The 22475-nt window shown below is 38.3% G+C and overlaps 1 protein-coding gene and 1 long non-coding RNA gene across 2 annotated transcripts in view; both read left to right on the top strand.

Moving 5' to 3' along the window:
• LOC149090874 (uncharacterized) overlaps positions 1-22475 on the top strand; it is a 74479-nt gene that overhangs the window by 24177 nt on the left and 27827 nt on the right. The window lies entirely within an intron of this gene.
• On the top strand, positions 11590-14505 carry Myb (proto-oncogene like protein Myb). Its single transcript, XM_089263747.1, has 4 exons — positions 11590-11657; positions 11986-12130; positions 12210-13741; positions 13819-14505. The coding sequence occupies exons 3-4, from the start codon at positions 12307-12309 to the stop codon at positions 14454-14456; spliced, it is 2073 nt and encodes a 690-aa protein (XP_089119873.1). The 5' UTR covers positions 11590-11657; positions 11986-12130; positions 12210-12306; the 3' UTR covers positions 14457-14505.

The raw sequence follows: 22475 nt of genomic DNA, 5'->3' as shown, positions 1-22475 counted from the left end.
GCAAACTTAAAACCAATCGAATTTCTAATTTAAAAGCTCACGTTGTCAATGTACATCATTTGAAAACGACTCCTCTTTCCGAACTGTCGGAAAACTCTTCTATTTGTTCGTCGTTTAAAATTATACAAAAAAAAAAAAAAAAATTAAATTTAAATGAACAAAAAGCAACTAATAAGGTCATACATTGGGCTCGTTACGGAGGACTCCATACCGTTCAATGTGTTAAATTCTGATAATATGCGAAATATTTTAAACCCAATTTGTGACGGCTTCAAGGCAACCGAGAGGAAAATCAATTTGTTTAAACGCATCAAATTGCAAGTTTTCTTGCTTGATTGTTGCTAATAATCTACGCAAAGACATAAAAGATGAATTGAAAAACAAATTACTTTCACTTAAAATAGACAGTGCTTCGCGCCTATCTCGAAACATTTTTGGAATAAGTGCGCAATTTATTAGCGAACTGGAAATAAAATCCCGTATTTTAGGGATGTTCGAACCAAAATGTGTCGAATGTAGCACAAGCAAAAGCCTCGCTATGGAAATTATTAAAATATTAACAAAATATGACGTAAATCTATAGCAGATAATATCAGTTACGTCTGATAATGGCGCGAATATGCTTAAAGCAACGAAAATTATCTGTTGTGTCCGAAGAAGAAATCGAAGAAAATGAAGTTTACAGTAATGATGAATACTTTAAAAAATCGATCTCATAGAATAAATGCCAGAGATGACATTGGGCAATATTCAAGTTTGTCGCTGTGCTGCTCATACTGCGCAGCTTTGCGCTCTAGATGTGACTAAATTTTCAGCCATCACAAAATACTTATTCACTTGTCGTAGTTTGACGAAATATATTCGAAACCCGTCTAACGGATTTCGTGTAAATTTTGAATTTAAAAAACTGAAGATGCCTCAGCTGGACTGTCCAACTAGATGGGTTCAACGTACGTGAAAATTTAAAAGCAGCAAAGGACGTGCTAATGAAAATTGAATCAATAAAAAATAAGTCCGCGGATGAGAATTTCGAAATTGACGACTCCTTTTGGGAGTTCATGGATAATTACACTCTCATTTTTAATCCGCTACAAAAAACTATTAAAATATTTCAACTGGAGCAATTACATTATGGTAATTTTTATGCGCAGTTGCTAAAGTGCAAAATATGCACTCAAAAAATTATACAAGATGCGACCCAGCCACTTACAAAATAAATTGGTGAAAAAATATTGGAATCTTTTAGAAAACGTACAAATACTTTAATGCGCAATGATAGTTTAGTTGCCTGTTTATACTTGGATCCTCGGTTTCATCATACCATTTCATCAATAGAAAGAAATGAAGCTGTAAAATATTTGAAATCTTTATGGGACGGATAGTTGAGGTCAATCAAGGCGTTGTTGCGGGCTTTACAACTAATTCAACTCCCTACCATTCCAACGTTGACTTTTATGACATTGAAGATGAATTGTTAAATTAATATTTAACACAGGATATTGAAGTCAAGGCTAGTAGCACAACCGATGTACACGCGAAAATTGAAAATTTGCAGCTTTCCTTTGTCAGAAGTGATGCAAACATTTTACAATTTTGGAAAGAGAAGCAGCTCACTGATCCCGAGCTATATGCATTAAGCAAAGTTTGTTTTGCAATACCACCCACTCAGGTGTGTACTTGTCTACAATTTTACAAGTTTACTTATTAAAATTATTTTTTTATTAATAGATGACTATTGAACGTGCATTTTCCACACTTAAACTGGTTTTAACCGATTATCGCAATCGTTAAAGTGCAGAGTCGCTGGAAAATATATTGCTTGTGAAGCTCAATCCTAGTTTCCTGGAAACAGCAATTGACAATCGCCATTATAAATAAATAATTAAAATGTTAATTTTCATTCATTTCGTTCATGACGCACAAAGCAAAGCAAAAACTGTGGAAGCTGTCTGCTGTGCTGTTCGGCAGTCGACAGTTTTTGCTCTAGCTGCGACTGCGACAGTCACCAGTGAACGCAGTTCGAAGCGCTGCGCTGCTGATCAAGAATTGTTATTTGCTTTTGCTGCGACTGCGACTGTCGCCAGTTCACGCATCAACAGTTCTAGCATTCTCAAAACTGCCGAAGCTGTCGATTCCCGAAGCGCTGCGTTGCTGATCAAGAAATGTTTTTGCTTTTGCTGCGACTGCGACTGTCGAAAATGTTCGCAGCAACAGTTATAGCAATAATGGAACTGCCGAAGCTGTCGATTGTCGAAGCGCTGCGCTGCTGACCAAGAAATGTTTTTGCTTTTGCAGCGACTGCGACTGTCGAAAATGCTCGCAGCAACAGTTCTAGCAATAACGGAACTGCGAAAACTGTTCGCAGTTTTTTAAACACTGGTCTCCAATTAGTGCGCATTACGCATTTAACGAAAATCCGCTTATACCGACGATTGTTAAAAAATATTTTAAGGTCATTCACCGGCTATAACGGCGTTCCGAAAAAAAAACAGCCAAATAATGACAAAGCATTTAAACATAAAAAGATGTTTGTATACAAACAAACGTATTTACATATTTATGTATTAATCAGTGATCATTTGTTTTGATTACAAAATTAAATTGTTTTATGTTGGAAATCGTAAAAGAAAATATTTTTTTCAGTTTGAGAGTTCTCCGGTTATAGCGACATAAAAAATGTTTGGGTTGAATTGCCTCAGCTTATTATCCTGATTAAAAAAAACTCTAACCATTAACCATAGAAAACATAGACCGGCCACGTGGGGTAAAGCATTACTGCATACTTTTTTTCGAGCGTTAGTTCCCAGACCACTTCGTATTTGCTCAGCTCCTCACTTTTAGGTTCGGGTTACGAAAATATGCGAAAGCACATTTTGCGCGCATAGTAGCTGAGTTCGTAATAAAAACAAGTAAAAACGTTGCAGTCGGGCGTTACCGACTGCAGAATACTCATTCACATCCCATCAGCAATTTAGTAGCAGTTTAGCTCTAATACTGAAGAAAATCTAGTTTTTCTCGAAAAACACAGGAATGGAAGCAAAACACGCGATGGCTGCAGTATGCTTAATTGCTTAATGACAGGATGAGAAGGCTGAAGCATTTGCAGAACACTGAAGCTCGGTTTTTAAGCCCAATGGTGTATATGATGCTCAAACTGTAGAAACGGTAGACAATTTTTTAGCATCATCTTGCCAAATGACTCTGCTAATACCAAACGACTCTCAGAAGTAGAAGAGAATATACAAATCCTAAATAAGAAGAAGTCCCCAGAATACGAAAATATTTAAGCATTCGAAAGAATACTTTTAAGAAGAATGTTAGCTGTGCTGGACAATCTAAACATCATACCCGAACACCAGTTTGAGTTTAGAAAAAGACATGGTACGATAGAGCAATGTCATTGCATCACAAACATAATTATTAATGCGTTTGAATTTAATTTATTTAAGGAGTATCTTATACGCCAAACAGGCATTTGACAAAGTGTCGCATGCAGGGTTTAAAATTAAGATGATCAAGTTCTATTTCGAAAACAGGAGTTTTTATGCCCAAGAGCAGGACGAACCGTCCAGTATAAACGCTGCAGTCCCTCAAGGCAGTTTATTAGGCCCACTCCTCTATAATGTTTTTACAGCCGACTTGCCTTCTACCAATGCTGTACGATTAGCAATATATGCTGACGACGCCGCAGTCGTTGTTACCAGCACTGAATAGAATAGAGGAACTTAGTCTGATTGACAAAACAGGTAAGAAAGCTCTAATCCAGACTGCTCGACTCGAAATACCCTGAACCGTTCAACACATAGACTAGACATGTAGAGCAACGTTTTTCCACGCCGCAACATCTGTCTAGCAAGTCCCGGCCAACTTCGTATTGGCTCGGCTTGGTATTGGGTGGCTCAGGTAATGAAAGATAGCACGACGAAATCAGTGCGCTCTAAGCACGCAACCGAAATGGTCATGTATGCGCTTTTCGTTTTTTGTCTTACTCTTCCTCTCTCTCTCTCTCTCTCTCTCTCTCTCTCTCTCTCTCTCTCTCTCTCTCTCTCTCTCTCTCTCTTTCTCTCTCTCTGTGGGCTCTCAAATCATGAAGCTCAGCAGCGCACAAAAATTGAAATTTCTTTGCTACGATCCCAGCTCTTTTCTTTTGAGTGAAGAGTATACCGAAATCTTAAAATCGTTTGCGACATTCATGCAAACAAAATGTTAGCGTTTCGATATATATTTATGGGAAGGGTATGAATGCGTTGAGGCGTACAAAGAATATGATCTCGCGACAGGCAGAATATGATCCCTTGCTACATGTATGAGCATTTGTGACCTGCCTGCGTTACTCTTGCTGCTTGTAGCAATTTTAAAGCCACGCACGCACACAAAAGCACATACACGTAGCAAGGATGTAAATGTGTGTGTGCATGCTCGTCGCGAAAATGTATTCTTTCTTTGCACAACAGCCTGTGCAAATTGTAAAGACCAAAATGTGCCGTTGGTCTGCCTTGTGAAGTGAGCTCATGCATACATACATTTGTGTATGTGTATGCTTGTATGGGATAGCAAGCTAATTGTCTCTGGATTTAGTAGTTTATAAATTTTGTATGATTTGAATCGTAGGGTGACTATCAAATGGGCTATTATGACTTAATTAGAAATTTTTGACTATAATGAGTAAAGATTGAGTATAATATGACATGTGTATTTCATATATTGCAAAGCATTTTAGTGTTTTACGACATTTTTTTCGGTTGAAAATGTGTATAAAATAATTTGAATTATATATAATTATTTACGGATATAAACACATTTATAAACATGATTAGCAATAATAATATATAAATGTACTTATGTACTTTCACTAAGGGGGTGAATATAGGTGGATAGGGAGGTAAATAACAACAAACATCGAAATTATATAAAATACATTTAAATTTGAAACTTCTAGCTCTAAAGGTGTAAGAGATATAATCACTAACCAGAGAACACATAGACTAGACAACTAGTGGAAAGCTTTTTGCACGCTTTTTCTGGGACTTTAGCGCCCCAGACTGCTTTGAATTCGCTCGGCGAATTACTTTTAGACTCGAGCAACGAAAATATACGAAAGCACAATCATTTCGCTTCACGCGCTCGACCGAGATGTTCAAATGTTGAACAAAAGATCCTTCTATGCTCAATCTTTCCCTTGCTCTCTCTCTCGATGCTCTCTGCTCTCTCAAATGTGTATATGTGTGTATGCATGTGACCACAAGCAGCAGCTCACGAAAATTGAAATTTCTTCGCAGCAAGAACCCATGCCTTCCCTTCTGTGTGAAGAGTGTACCGAACTCTTTAAACCGTTTGCCAAACTCGTACAAAATATGTATATGTGTTTTCGATATTACTTGTGGGAAGTGTATGAAAGCGTTGGTGATCATGGTGAAAATGCTTTCGCGACGAGCGTGCACACACACAGTCTCCGTTACTATATGTATTATGAGCATTTGTGTGCCTGTGTGCGTAGCTCTTGCTGCCTGTAGCGATTTCAGAGCCCCGAATTCGCACTTGGTAGATCTTGTGAACTACTCACACATGCATACATACATATGTTTGATTGTGTGTACGCAGAAGCCGCGATGCTCACAAATGATGGGGTGATCATTGTAGAAGCCTTTGACTGCCTTTGTGCCTTTATATGTGCGTGTGTGTATGTGCATGTGTGTAAGCATGGGACATGAGCATTGCCGTGTGCCTACCTCAACTTAAAATTGTGCGAACGATTTTGGGTTTTGAATTGAAGAGGCGCGCTTATATTTCAGTAGCTTACTGACTACACTGACAAGTGCACTTGCATTTTTTACACTTTTTTTTACTTGCATGCACCTGTAAATGTATGTACATACAAATATGCAAGGGATCGATAATCGCATCCCATTTTGCCCACTGATCAGATACTACATTTTTATACCCTGAACCCATGGAAAATGGGAAATCAGGGTATAATGTTTTTGTGTAAAAGTATGTAACAGGCAGAAGGAATCATCGCAGACCCCATAAAGTATATATATTCTTGATCAGCACGATGAGCTGAGTTGATATAGCCCTGTCCGTCTGTCCGTCCGTCCGTCCGTCCGTCCGTATGAACGCCGAGATCTCAAAAGATATAAGAGCTAGAGAGCTGAAATTTTGTGTGAATACTCGTGTATACCATACGCAGTACGAGTTTGCTTTATTTTTTCGATAACTCATCCGATAACTTTTTTATCGAGAATAATCGAAAAATTGATTTTGTTTTTTGAGCCTCATCGGAGTACTATTAGACGTAGAGACTTCAGATTTACTGTGTATATACAGATAATGAATACAAACATTTTGTAATCAACAGATTTTGGATACCACGCCCCCTTCGCCCCCAATTTGTAAAAAACGCATTTCAAGTAGTAGAGACTTGTGCTTCGGAATGTACACACATTTGGACCATATAATTACGCCCTGAAAATTTCATTAAGATTGCATGTTTACAAAAGAAGTTATTCATAAAAGAAGTGCAGAATGATAAGAATATCAGCTTGGAGGGTTCAGGGTATCTCCTAGTCGAGCAGTCTCGACTAGAGTCTTCTTACTTGTTTAAAAATGCATTCTGATAGGTTAACTCACGATCATTTAAATCAGGTGCTTAAATACATATATACCGCGAGTAACTTGGCTGTCCCTATACCACACACATATACATACATACATACATACACATGTGCGTGAGTTACTCTTCGGTCACAGTGCCACAAAGTATTGGGATGTGACAAGTGACAAGTGCACTTTAGTCAGTCAGCTACTGAAATATAAGCGCGCCTCTTCAATTCAAAACCCAAAATCGTTCGCACAATTTTAAGTTGAGGTAGGCACACGGCAATGCTCATGTCCCATGCTTACACACATGCACATACACACACGCACATATAAAGGCACAAAGGCAGTCAAAGGCTTCTACAATGATCACCCCATCATTTGTGAGCATCGCCGCTTCTGCGTACACACAATCAAACATATGTATGTATGCATGTGTGAGTAGTTCACAAGATCTACCAAATGCGAATTCGGGGCTCTGAAATCGCTACAGGCAGCAAGAGCTACGCACACAGGCACACAAATGCTCATAATACATATAGTAACGGAGACTGTGTGTGTGCACGCTCGTCGCGAAAGCATTTTCACCATGATCACCAACGCTTTCATACACTTCCCACAAGTAATATCGAAAACACATATACATATTTTGTGCGAGTTTGGCAAACGGTTTAAAGAGTTCGGTATACTCTTCACACAGAAGGGAAGGCATGGGTTCTTGCTGCGAAGAAATTCCAATTTTCGTGAGCTGCTGCTTGTGCTCACATGCATACACACATATACACATTTGAGAGAGCAGAGAGCATCGAGAGAGAGAGAGAGTAAGGGAAACATTTAGCATAGAGGGATCTTTTGTTCAACATTTGACCATCTCGGTCGAGCGCGTGATGCGAAATGATTGTGCTTTCGTATATTTTCGTTGCTCGAGCCTAAAAGTAATTCGCCGAGCGAATTCAAAGCAGTCTGGGGCGCTAAAGTCCCAGAAAAAGCGTGCAAAAAGCTTTCCACTAGTTGTCTAGTCTATGTGTTCTCTGGTTAGTGATATAATCAAGCTTTCGATAAGGTTTTTAATCGATAATAATATATCGGGAGCAGATATAGATTTTTAGAGACCTAGAAAAAAATTTCAAGCCTCCAGCCACTAACCAGAGAGCACATAGACCGGACACGTAGAGTAAAGTGTTTTGCACTCTTATTTTCGAGAGTAATCTCCCAGTCAACTTCGTATTTGCTCAGCTCCTTACTTTTAGGTTCAGGCTACGAAAATATATGAAAGCACAATCATTTCGCTTCATGCGCTCGACCGTGATGGTCGATGGTTGAACAAAAGATCCCTCTGTGCTCAATGTTTCCTTTGCTCTCTCTCTCTCTCGGTGCTCTTTGCTCTCTCAAATGTGTATATGTGTGTATGCATGTGAGCACCAGCAGCAGCTCTGAGCTGCCAGCTCACGAAAATTGAAATTTCTTCGCAGCAAGAACCCATGTCTTGCCTTCTGTGGGAAGAGAATACCGAACTCTTCAAACCATTTGCCAAGCTCGTACAAAATATTTGCGTTTTCGTTATCATTTCTGAGAAGCACTAACCAGAGAGCACATAGACCGGACACGTAGTGTAAAGTGTTTTTCACACTTATTTTCGAGGGTAATCTCCCAGTCAACTTCGTATTTGCTCGGCTCATCACTTTTAGGGGTCGGACTACAAAAATATATGAGAGCACAATCATTTCGCTTCATGCACTTGACCGTGATGGTCGATGGTTGAACAAAAGATCCTTCTACGCTCAATGTTTCCCTTGCTCTCTCTCTCTCTCTCGAAGCTCTTTGCTCTCTCAAATGTGTATATGTGTGTATGCATGTGAGCACAAGCAGAAGCTCTGAACTGCCAGCTCACGAAAATTGAAATTTTTTCGCAGCAAGAACCCATGTCTTCCCTTCTGTGTGAAGAGTATACCGAACTTATCAAACCGTTTGCCAAGCTCGTACAAAATATGTACATATATGTGTTTTCGATATTATTTGTGGAAGGGGTATGAACGCGTTGGTGCTCATAGTGAAAATGCTTTCGCGACGAGCCTGCACGCACACACTCTCCCTTGCTACATGTACTATGAGCATTTGTGTGCCTGTGTGCGAAGCTCTTGCTGCCTGTAGCAATTTTAAAGCCCATCATTTGCATTTGGTCGATCTTGTGAATTGCACACATACATACATACGTACATATGTATGTACATATATACATTTGATTGTGTGTACGCATGGGCTGCGATGCTTACAATTATGGGAGATCACTTGTAGAAGCATTTGTATGCCTATGTGATTTCATATGTGCGTGTGTGTATGGGCATGTGTGCATGGGAGATGAACATTGGCGTGTGGCTGCCTCAACTTAGAATGATGTGAACGGTTTTGGGCTCGGTTGAAGAGGCGCGCTTATATTTATGTTAGTAGCTTTATTGACTAGCTAAAGCGACAAGTGCATGTGTGTAGTATACTGACTGGCGAGTAACTCGCGCTTATATTTAAGCACCTGATTTCATTTCAATGAATGCATTTTTTTAAGCTCATTAAGCTAATGGAATGCGATCCTTTGCACCTATTATTATATATATGTACATGCATGCAAGTAAAAAAAACTTATAAGCTGTATTTACAAGTGCATATCAAGTATTTAAAAAAAATGCATACTTTGAAATGAATACTTTTTTTCACTATGACCGGCGAGTAACTTATACATATGTATGTATGTACATATGTTTGTTGAATAGTGACTGGCGGGTAACTCGCGGTAATATTCAAACACCTGATTTCATTTCAATGATCGTGGGTTACCTATCAGAAGGTATTTAAAACAAAATGTAGTACTTTATTAAGCCCAGTATACAAAATGGGATAAGATTGTCGATTCCTTGCAGCCGTTATATGTATATACAGGAGCAAGCAAATAAAAAAACCTATAAAAAGTATTGGCAAGTGCACTTGTCACTTTACTTAATCAGCTACTTAAATATATGTAAGCGCGCCTCTGCAATTCGAGCCCAAAATCGTTCAGACAATTCTAAGTTGAGGTAGGCAGCCAATGTCCACGTCCCATGCTTACACACATGCGCACACACAAACGCACATATGAAATCACATAGGCATACAAATGCTTCTACAAGTGATATCCCATAATTGTGGGCATCGCGTCCCCTTCGTACACACAATCATACATATGTATGTACATATATAAGTGTGCGCACTTCTCAAGATCAACCAAATGCAAATGCTGGGAAGGCATGGGTTCTTGCTGCGAAGAAATTTCAATTTTCGTGAGCTGGCAGCTCAGAGCTGCTGCTGGTGCTCACATGCATACACACATATACACATTTGAGAGAGCAAAGAGCACCGAGAGAGAGAGAAAGCAAAGGAAACATTGAGCACAGAGAGATCTTTTGTTCAACCATCGACCATCTCGGTCGAGCGCATGAAGCAGAATGATTGTGCTTCCGAATATTTTCGTTGCCTGAACCTAAAAGTGAGGAGCCGAGCAAATACGAAGTTGTGTGGGTCGTAATGTCAAAAAAAAGTGTGCAAAACACTTAACACTACGTGTCCGGTCTATGTGTTCTCTGGTTAGTGGTTGAGGCACTGACCAGACAACACATAGATGAGACATGTAGAGCAAACGTTTTCAGCGCCGAAAATATGTGGACGAGAGACTTCTCAACTTCGTATTTGCTCGGCTCAGTCTCTTGAGGCTCGAGCAGCGAAAATACAGCACGCTGTGAGCGCTCTGAAATAATGGTCCCGATTTTATATAAAGCACGGTTGTGCGCTATGTGTCCCACTCTCTCTCACTCTACCTCTCTCTTCTCTGTTCTGTGTGTTGCTTGAAGGGTTCAGGGGATCTCGTGGACGAGCAGTCTCGACTGGAGCTTTCTTGTTTATTTTTTCTTTCCCTTTCCCTTATCAATAGATTCATAGCTCTGTAAAATATGTCAGTCGCAGTATTGATCCGACTATTTTTTCTTGAAAGCGACAATCTGTCCTTTTTGTATATTTTATTGCGTGCTTCTCACGTGTTTTCGCCCAATAATCCTAGTGGAACCAAACTCGAATTATTTATCTAGTAACTGTGAACCAATATTTTATGAATTGTTGGCGCATATATAATGTAAAAGTTGTTTTATAAAATGACCGACATTTTTCCAAATTTATGTAGCCATACAGTATGCTTTATAGATAGATTGTGCATACCTTCCAAAATTGAGTTTAATTTTCTGGATTAAATTTACGTGTGTCGAACAACGGCAACAAATTTTTTTTGCACCAATTTTTATTCAATAATCAGCTGATCGATCGCTCACTTTTAAAAGCTCTCAGAAAGCTTTGGTTTTAGATCTAAAGCTTTTTATTATCATATTTATAATGTATGAAGAATTTACTCTAGGGCAAACAAAAACTTTTAACGATATATTAACATCGAAAAATCGACTTTATACAAAAAAAAAAAAAAAAAAAACTATATCTGGACCATTGTGCAATGGTAAAATTTAGGTTTCACAATTTGCACAGCCAGCCAGAGTTGCGCACACAGGCACAGATATGGTATGACATGTACCAAGGTTCCCACAAATAATCATCGAGACGCTTAGTTTGTTTGCATGAGCGTGGCAAACGCTTTTAGATTTTGGTATGCTCTTCACTCAACAGGAAAGAGTTGGGAACGTTGCGAACAAATTTAAATTTTGGTGCGCTGCTTAGCTTAATGTTTTGAGATCCCATAGAGAAAGAGACAGTGAGATAGAGTGTAATATTGTTAGTGAAATTATTTTACTTAATAAAGAAAGTAAATACAATATATCAAAAGACAATATAAATAAAATCTTTGCAAATAAATCCCAAACGTTCGTGTACATCGATGTTTCTTTTCCATGTTACTAACTGATAGATAAAGTTTGTGTAACTTAAGATTATAATTGACTATGTTTGAAACACGCTTGCAAATACCTTAATCGATTACAAAAAATAATCGACGCCTTCTTATAATGAGAGCAGTGATCATAGAAGTAATGACTAAAGTAAATTATTAGTTTCCTAAAGATAACATTATGGTTTTATTCACTTAATTAAAATAACTGTATTTGTCTGTATTTGTATATTTGTATATACTATATATTTTATACAAAATTACACACACAAATTCAAATACACACACACACACATATATATATATATATATATATATATATATATATATATATATATATATGCATATATATATATATATATATATATATATATATATATATATATATATATATATATATATATATATATATATGCATATATAATATGAATAAATATGTACATCATTGTTTAACGGGAATTTTTTTTTTAAATAAACAGCTTTGTGTCGACTATTATTCAAAATTTACGTATCACTCGAATAATTTCGACCATTCAGAAAACGATGCAACGCACCCGTTATTGCGAGCGGATCGCTATACATCCAAATTTGTTCACTGTCTAAGCTGCAAAGGGCAAATTAAAAGTAATTCCTTAAGTGATATTTACGTACATTATATGGTGCATCCACATCCTCAAAGTTATATCAAGTGCTTATATTGCAGTGGATGCGTTCATCACTATTTACGTCCTGAGAAACTGTGCCCAGAAGTTTATCACTATTGCTCACCACGAAAACACGGATTATAAAAATTTTTAAATATGGAAGACATTGAGGCCAGTTTTGCTAAAGAATTCGACACATTAACTGAAGAATCGGAAACTTCTGAATATTCAGAACATAATATTGAAGAAAGTGACCACGTTGAGGATGAAGTAGATAAGTTACTTAATTTTTCGAAAACCCATTTCAAGTCTAACAATGTAAGTGCTAATAGACTTGTCTCTCCAAACAAGAATGGTACGAAAATCATCAATTTGGATAAAATGAACACAAATTCTGAAGACTATACAGAAACAAAATTGGCAGTTAAGTCTCAGATGAAAACACCAATGAGATCAGTAACTGGGCATCCTAACTATGGATTTGGTAAGCGTTGGTCGAAATCAGAAGATATTTTACTTAAGTCTTTGGTTGAAAAGTACCGGGAACGCTGGGATATAATTGGATCTTATTTTAAAGACAGACTTGAGCAACAAGTTCAGCAGCGTTGGGCTAAGGTATTAAACCCGGAGCTCATTAAGGGACCTTGGACGCGCGAAGAAGATGAGAAAGTTATTGAACTTGTGCGTCGATTTGGACCAAAGAAATGGACTTTAATTGCTCGATACTTGAATGGGCGAATTGGCAAACAATGCCGTGAACGTTGGCATAACCACCTTAATCCAAATATTAAGAAAACTGCTTGGACGGAAGAAGAAGATACAATAATTTATAATGCCCATTTCAAATTAGGAAATCAATGGGCTAAAATTGCAAAGCTGTTGCCAGGTCGAACTGATAATGCTATAAAAAATCATTGGAATTCTACAATGCGTCGTAAATATGATGCTGAACGTAGATCGGCCAATACAGTAGCTGGCAGTGACCTAAAAAGCTCACGCACTCGTCTTATTGAGTTAATTAAAACAGGTGGTATTAATAAGTACCCACAAGTTTTATATAACAAATCAATGCCTTTCCATAACAGTATTTCGGATTTAAGCAAATCAGGAGTAAACAAATTTTTAGATTCATATTACGAGGACACGTTTGTTAGCGATGAGAAAACTAAGGATGTAGGTAAAGATATGTACACTGAACCCAGCGAAACTGCCGGTGCGTCAAGTTTTGATACACAAAATATAAATGGATTAACTAATGGTACATTCACGACAACACTTCCTCTTTTACAATATGATGTTAAACTTAGGCCTACTCCTAATATACTAAAAAAATCGCGCAAGCACATTCCTGATGCAGCAAAATGTTTGGATACACTAAAAAGTGACATGAAATCCAAATTTTCACAAACACCTGTTATAACCCCTATTAAATCGCTTCCTTTCTCACCAAGCCGATTTCTGAAATCACCTTGTCTCACATTTGAAGATATGAATTTGCCAGCAAGTACACCAGTTAGTAAAACTTTTAACCGTGTAGGAATGGAAATTAAAAAAGAGTTGGAAACTACATCAATTGAAACGCCACATAAAAGTAAATAACGATATATATTTTTTTTTTTTTTACGTAGTATTGTACTTATAATATAATTTTTTATTGAATTTCCATAGGTTTAATTGGCCCGCGTACTCCAACTCCATTTAAAAATGCTCTTGCGGCTATTGGGAAAAAGTTGGATGGACGCTCATATGTGCCATCAAGTCCGTCAAGTCTGGCTGAAGATCTTGCAGAAATAATTAGTGAGGAACAGCTGAATGAATCGGAGATCAATACCATCAAAGCCGAAAATAGATGTGTTAACATATCAAACACCGAATGTTCAAATACTCGTGCTAATATAAGTCCGCGTTCGCCTGCGCCTAAGCGAGCCAGAAAGTCATTGCTTCCCAGTTGGAACGTTAACATCTCACAATATGAAAAAAAACCGTTTGAAACAGAGACGCCTAGCAAATTCCTTATGTCGGGACAATCTGTTAAAGATTTCTCCCCAAATAACATTATTGCAGAAAATTTAGGCAGTGAACAGGACCTGTTATTTGATGAGGGTAAAAAAGAAAATAGACCATACGGTCAAAGGTTTCGTGCCGTCCTTAATGAGCATATTTTGGATCCAAAGTGGGCACGAGTTGCATGCGGTAAAACCAAAGATCAAATTTTTATGGAGAAACAAGCGTATGCATGTCTTCAGAATCTTAATATGTCTTCAGACTTATTACCGCGCTCGTTAAATTTTGAGAAACAAAAATAAAAATAAATTGTTAAAAATTGTAATGAAATAAAATAAAATGCCACATTAACATTTATATATATTCATCTATATTTATATTTAAACAAGTATTCATCTAAGTTTGTAGTGTAGGCGTTATAGCTTACGGTCTTCAATAAAATATAAGAATATATAAAACCTTAAAACAGAATGAAAGGCTGCCAAAACGTAAGACGTCGAGATACTTGAGTTTTTGCATGTATTTTCTTCGCGTATTTGCTTGGCTCAGTCGCTTGTGCCCCGAGCAGTTAAAATAGGGCACGGCAACATTTTTGCAATGCGAACGCTAAAACATACAGGGTGCGTCATTGAAAATTGTACAACTAAAATATGAATTTACAATTTAGCTCATAGCTTCGAAAGTAAACATTTTTATACAACATATTTTTTAAAAGGTAGGTATTACCACCAACCACAGAACACAGAGCGGACAAGTAGTGCTGTTTGCACATTTTTTTCGAGCATTACCACCCCAGACAACTTCGTATTCGCTCGGGTCCTTAGTTTCGATTCGTGTTACAAAAATATACGAAAAGACAACCATTTCGCTTCAGAGACTTCCGATTTTCTGCCTGATGAATACAAAGATCATGTAATTTACAGATTTTGGATATCAGCAATTAGCAATTTCAAAGCCCCGAATTTTGATCACTTCAGTCAGTCAGCTACTTAAATATAAGTGCGCCTCTTCAATTCGAACCCAAAATCGTTCAGACAAATCATAGCTGAGGGAGGCAGCCGATGTTCACGTCCCATGCTTACCCACATGCACACACACAAACGCACATGTAAAGGCACATAGGCATACAAATGCTTCTACAAGTAATATCCCACAATTGTAGGAATCGCGTCCCCCGCGTACACACAATCATACATACATATGTATGTACATAGTTGAGAGAGCAAAGAGCACCGAGAGAGAGAGAGAGAGAGCAAGGGAAACATTGAGCACAGAGGGATCTTTTGTTCAACCATCGACCATCTCGGTCGAGCGCATGAAGCAAAATGATTGTGCTTTCATATATTTTCGTAGCCTGAACCTAAAAGTGAGGAGCCGAGCAAATACGAAGTTGTGTTGTGGGTCGTAATGTCAAAAAAAAAAGTATGCAAAACGCTTTGCACTACGTGTCCGACCTAATTGGTGTTTGGTTAGTGCTTATACGTTGCAAACGTCAGTTTGCTCGAGATCCTAAACAATTTTACTCATTTGTAAACTTAAAGCGCAAGTCTTCTGGTTTGCCGTCTACATTTGTGCTTCGTGCTGAAAAAACTTGCAATGACCAGGATTCCTCTGATCTATTTGCTGATTTTTTTCAATCAACTTATTCTTCTGCTAATCTCTACAACAACTCATATCCATATCCTCTTTCTGAATATGGGTCTATAAATATTCCGAAAGCTACTGCAGCCTCTCTGGCTGCAGCCATTAGGACGTTGAAATCATCTTTCTCTCCCGGTGCCGATAATATTCCTAGTTGTGTGATTAAAGAGTGCAGTGTTTCTCTTCAGTCACAATTACTAAAATTGTTTAACTTGTCCTTGGATACTGCTGTGTTCCCTTCAATTTGGAAAGAATCTTTCATCATTCCCTTATATAAAAAAGGTGGAAGATCTGATATTTCCAACTATAGAGGCATTGCGAAGTTATCTGTCCTTCCGAAGTTATTTGAGAAAATTAGAACATCGGCCTTGCAGCATTTTTGCAAATCGATTATTCAACCATCTCAACATGGTTTTGTTCAAAATCGATCAACGTCCACTAATTTACTTGAATTTACTTCGCTTGTCAATGACAGTTTTTCTAAAAAAAATGCAAACGGATGTTATTTATACTGACTTCAGTAAAGCATTTGACTCAGTACATCATCACATACTAATTCTTAAGCTTGAACGCTTAGGATTTTCGCCTAGACTTGTATCTTGGATTTCATCCTATTTAATTGGTAGAACCCAAAGAGTCCTGCTCAGAACAGCTATGTCTAAAGTTATCTTTGTTTCGTCTGGTGTACCTCAGGGTAGCCATTTGGGTCCATTACTGTTTTCCCTTTTTATAAATGACCTTCCTAGCTGTATCTCTTATTCTACGATATTTATGTAAGCGGTTGATGTAAAACTTTGCCTCCCATACTCCAGTGCAAGTGGTCATCTACCCCTTCAAGATGACCTTAATGCATTTCAACATTGGTGTGTGACAAACCAGTTGCACCTAAATTGCTCAAAGTGTATGACAATGACTTTCATTCGTACCACTCATATTGTTGACTATAAAATGAATAAAGTTTCCTTAAAATGCATTTTTACAGTCAAAGATCTTAATTTTAATCTTCATATTCGTACCATCATAAATGAAGCCAAAAGTGTGCTTGGCTTTATTAAACATTGGGCTAAGGAATTTAAAGATCCATATATTACAAGCAATTATTTATTTCGCTTGTGCGTCCCATCTTAGAGTATTGCTCAGTTGTATGGTCTCTGCAGCATTAACTGTATCAGGATCGTATAGATTCACGAGCTCTCTCCTCCTAAAATAAAATCTTTTCTATTAGATACCTTAGGGAATCATTCTCAATGCCCAGGCATACTTTTACCTTAAGAGTTATTATAATTTTAATTATATTAACTATATTTAAGCTCTATTAATATCTAATTTTAAGTTTTCCATTTTAACGATTTCAATTAATATCTAATTTTAAGTGTTCATTTTAACAATTCCTTTTCATAGTTTCAATGGTATCACTGAGCACATTTGGCTGTGGAGTGGGTCATTGCTGGGTGGATTGGCAAATAAAATACTCTGTAAATTCCGGCGGTTCGCTCGGATATACAGGCCAATCCCACTATTTGACTCGCTCACATCACACCGAGCTTCGTTTCATTCACAATGCCCTTCTCTTACGCACGGCTACGTGAACTTAGTCGCTCCTGTATTTGCAGGCCTCGCTTAAGCTGCTAGTATTGTCCTCGTCCGCGTTGGTGCCGCTGACGATCCTGATTGTTCTTGCTGTTCCCGCAATGTTTTGGATTTCGATGTCCTTATGTTTTACTCACGTTGACTTTCGTTGCTTGCACTTTCACTGGACTCTCACTTTATCACTTTTCGGTACTCTCTTCTCGCTATATATTCTGCTCATATTGTCGTTGTTGCCCTGCGAGTGAAAGTGTCCACTACTATCACCCGCCCCGAACGACAACTCGACTAATGATCGTCGTACATGCGACGCAAGCCCATTGCTGAATCTATAGAAGCGAAAGAGGCCGACTATAGTTTGACCTGGACCTATTTTCAGTTGCGAGGGTCGCTCCATACAGTGACGCGTCGCTGTGTGGAGCAACATGCACGTATATGCAGCATATGCACGTATATGCATATAAGCGCACAGAAAATACTTGCGTTCATATACATTAATACGTGCATACCTATATTGCTCCTAACAGTGAGTTTTTAAGATGCATAAGTGTTCAGCTCAAGACCCGATCCAGCAGGTCTTGAGGATGGTAGCCTTTGAGTCTCCTCCTAACACAAGTACGGCGATTGAGTGAATTTTGCACTACAGTACCTAGGCGCCTGGCCAAGCTATTTGGATGAGAACTTAATCTGTCAAGGTATGTTTTGGCTACCTCCTGGATTTTGTCACCAATTTTGGTAACGTTGACGCAGTTCGATGTTTCTTATTCTAATGTACCAAGGAGCCCCAGAAATCTTCCTTAGAGTTTTAGCTTGTAGTACACGCAGTTTATTCAAGTGCGATTTGGCTGTGATACCATATACTTGAATAGCATAGGAGCTAATATTCAATGGAAAAAAAAAATACAAAGAAATAGAAAACCCCAAGAATGTTAATTGCAAGCTAAATTAAATTAAATTAAACACTAAACATACTATAACTATGCCAGGAATATTTTGATTCCTGTCAGTCACGATAGTCTAATATCTACCAATTCAGCATTAGCTCTCAATGTTCTACACTTCCTAGTTATTACTTGTCGTAGATGCCTTTTCGCTTTTTTGCGAAAAAATATTGCCTTAGTCTTTTCTGGGCAGACTAAAATTGTCTATTGGGAGAAATATGCATCTTAAGAGTCATATTCTGCTTGGAGGTTTCTAGTTATATCAGCGGAACGAATTCCCCCATACAGAATTGCCGTATCATCCGCAAAAACTGAGGGGGTGTATTGGGTAAATATTGGGAGGTTAGATAACTTTGCACTATCTCTATCGTCGCAGGGTTGAAATTAAAACGTAACGTAACCGTCATGCCATACTGAGTCAAATGCGGCTTTGATGTGTAGCAGCACCATTCCCTTTGGCATGGAACTAGAAAAAATATTTGTAATAATGTTTTCTAACTCTACAAAAAAGGCTGAACAGTATTGTTGATGACCTAAAAGGATATTCTTAATTTCAATAAAATGAGTTAAATTAACTTTTTTTTTATAGTCTTCTCAAGAATTTTACTGACTGCCGACAAAAGATTAATAGGCCTGTAGGACGTGAGGAACTCAACAGGCCGATTTTGTCTAGGCATTTATTGATTATGCAAGTAATAAAATTGGAATGATAACCTTTATTTAAGAGTGCAAGGGTAATATTTCATTTATTTATTTCAAATTTCTAGTATCACTTTGGTGATAAACTTATTTAAATATTTGAAAAGGATGAGATCTGAGACCTTAGCCAAAAACGTCGTCGTATGTTGCTACTCTTTATAATGTTTTAATGTTTGTTTGTTAATGTTTGTTTCTTTGGAATTCTAACGTCTTTGTCTTCACGAAAGGCCACTAAAAGCGTTAATTATATTCTTTACATCTTCTGTGCTGCGCATTGAGATTGAGATTAGGCGAGGGAGCGAATTTTTGATGAAACGAGTGAATTTTACTCACTTTGCTCTTTTGATATTGAAGAAAAAACAATTTGCGGCGCAGCAAAGTGGACGGAGACCTCAAGCAGCACTGGTAATCAGAATTTAATGTATGTAAAACTCGTGGGCTAGTTAGATATACGGGACGACTGGTGAGGAAAACATCTAAAGTTTAAGGTTGCCTATAGCTTCCTGCAGGGTTATATCACTAAACATAGAACACATAGATCGGACACGCACTGACAACTCACTATTTGCTCGGCTCCTCACTTTTAGGTTCGGGCGAAAGAGCAAACATTTTGCTTAATGCGTTCGACCGAGATGATCGACTGTTGTAGAGATCCCTCTATGCTCAATGTTGCTTTTGCTCTCTCTGTCTCTCTTGGTGCTCTCTGCTCTCTCAAATATTATTATCAAATTAAAGAGCTGCGACCATGTACTCATAACCTAGCGAAATAGAGTCCATTCGAGATGAGACTGAGTGAGTGAGTGCGAGGCAGAATATGAGTTGAGTTAGTTGGAGTGTACATGGACTCTATGTCTCATAACTTACTGCCTTCAGTTTAAAGAATGATACTAAACGAATATGTATTTAAAATTGTAACGGCAAATTTGCTGTTGGTCGGCCGTCTGGCCTGCACACTAACAATTACATTGCCCTTCGTTTTTTCCTTAATTTTTTTTGTCTGCTAGCAGCAATGCAACTCATATACTCAGCGAAGCAACTCATATACCCGGAGCCATATAATATACGAGCGCACTCGCTCATTCATAAAATTTTCGATTTAGCCTCGGTGCCACTCAACTCAATATGAGCATTGTTAATTCGAGTACGTTTTTTTGGCACACATGCAGCCCTCTAATATGTATGCATGTGAGCACAAGCAGCAGCTCACGAAAATATAAATTTCTTCGCAGCAAGAACCCATGTCTTCCCTTCTGTGTGAAGAGTATACCGAACTCTTCAACGCGTTTGCAAAAGCTCACACTCATACTACAGCCGCTTGCTCATACATATGCCTGTGTGCGAAGCTCTTACTGCTTGTAGCAATTTTAAAGTCTAGCATTTACATACATACATACAAACATAAATATCTTTGATTGTGTGTATGCAGGGGACGTTAAGCTAAAAATTATGGGATATCACTTATAGAAGCATTTGTATGCCTATGTGCCTTTACATGTGCGTTTGTGTGTGTGCATGTGTGTAAGCATGGGACGTGAACATTGGCTGCCTACCTCAACTTAGAATTGTCTGAACGCGCGCTTATTAAGTAAAGCGACAAGTGCACTTGCCAATACTTTTTATAGGTTTTTTATTTGCTTGCTCCTGTATACGCATGTATATATAACAGCTGCAGAGAATCGACTATCGCATCCCATTTTATATACTGAGCTTAATCAAGTACTACATATTTTTTAAATACCTTCTGATAGGTAGCCCACGATCATTGACAGAAAATCAGGTACTTAAACATAAGCGCGCCTGTTCAATTCAAGCCCAAAATCCTTCACACAATTCTAAGTTGAGGTAGGCACACGCCAATGTTCATGTCGAATGCAAACATACATAAACATACACACACGCACATATGTATAAAGGCACAAAGGCAGTCAAATGCTTTTACAATGATCACCCACCCCATCATTTGTGAGTATCGTGGCCCCTGCGTACACACAATCAAACATATGCATGTATGCATGTATGCATGTGTGAGAAGTTCACAAGATCTACCAAATGCGAATTCGGGGCTCTGAAATCGCTGCAGACAGCAAGAGCTATGCACACAGGCACACAAATGTTCATAATACATGTAGCAAGGGAGAGTGTGTGCGTGCACATTCGTCGCGAAAGCATTTTCATGATGAGCAGCAACGCTTTTATACCCTTCCCACAAGTAATATCGAAAACACATATACATATGTTGTACGAGCTTGTTAAACGGTTTGATAAGTTCAGTATACTCTTCACACAGAAGGGAAGGCATGGGTTCTTGCTGCGAAGAAATTTCAATTTTCATGAGCTGGCAGCTCAGAGCTGCTGCTTGTGCTCACATGCATACACACATATACACATTTGAGAGAGCAAAGAGCACAGAGAGAGAGAGAGCAAGGGGAACAATTGAGCATAGAGGGATCTTTTGTTCAACATTTGACCATCTCGGTCGAGCGCGTGAAGCGAAATGATTGTGCTTTCGTATATTTTCGTTGCTCGAGCCTAAAAGTAATTCGCCGAGCGAATTCAAAGCAGTCTGGGGTGCTAAACTCCCAGAAAAAGCGTGCAAAAAGCTTTCCACTAGTTGTCTAGTCTATGTGTTCTCTGGTTAGTGGTTTTGCTCTTGTTCTTAGAAATAACGCTGCTTTACCGTAACCTTTGATATGCGCGTTTCTCATGCATGCCTATTTGTGCATATTTTTCACTTCGGTTGGAAAATTTGTCAGAGCAATCTGCTAAAAGTAAATGAATATAATATTTTTAAGGCCTGAAAAGAGATTAGGCTTTGATGTGATCCAATAAGTTAATTATAGCCACACAATGGGCAAATCTATTGGCCAATTGGCTGAAGAGTTATGTCTTTCACGAAGAACTGTTTACAATGTTATAAATATGAAGGTAGACTGGAACAAAAGGCTACAGGTGGACGTAAAAAAGAGACTTGTAGCCGTGCAGACCACCTAATTATGCTGAAGGTTGACCGAAATCCACAAATCTCAGTACGGACACTGGCCAGAGAACTACTGGAAGAGTGTGACTTGGTTTTATTGCAAGGAACAGTACGCTAGGCCATACATGGCATGGATACGCTCACTGACCAGACAACACATAGATTAGACATGTAGAACAAATTTTTCTACAGCTCGAAACTGTTAAGTTGGTCGACCGCTATACTTCGTATTTGCTCGGCTCGGTAGCTGGAGGTTCGAGCAGTGAAAAGACTGTGAAAAGACAGTGCGCTGTGAGCGCTCAATCCAAATGGTCCCAATTCCGTATGAAGCAAATCTGTGACACATTTTTTCTACTCTCTCTCTCTCTCTCTCTCTCAGTCCCTCTCTGTCGCTCTCTATGGTCGCTGAAATCATCACTCTCAGCCGCGCACAGAAATGGAAATTTTTGTTCGCGACGATCCCAGCTCTTTCCTTT

This window comes from Drosophila navojoa, chromosome X (assembly GCF_054131105.1).
Source record: "Drosophila navojoa isolate 15081-1374.11 chromosome X, UAZ_NAV_1.0, whole genome shotgun sequence".
NCBI classification, from domain to species: Eukaryota; Metazoa; Arthropoda; class Insecta; order Diptera; family Drosophilidae; genus Drosophila; species Drosophila navojoa.
The sequence above is the reverse complement of the archived record's forward strand: the minus strand, read 5'-3'. Positions and strand labels throughout refer to the sequence as shown.

Excerpts from the sequence above, each read along its gene's own strand:
- Myb (XM_089263747.1), top strand. The coding sequence starts at position 12,307 with ATGGAAGACATTGAGGCCAGTTTTGCTAAAGAATTCGACACATTAACT. Across the intron at positions 13,742-13,818 it reads AATTGAAACGCCACATAAAA|GTTTAATTGGCCCGCGTACT; the intron begins GTAAATAACGAT and ends GAATTTCCATAG.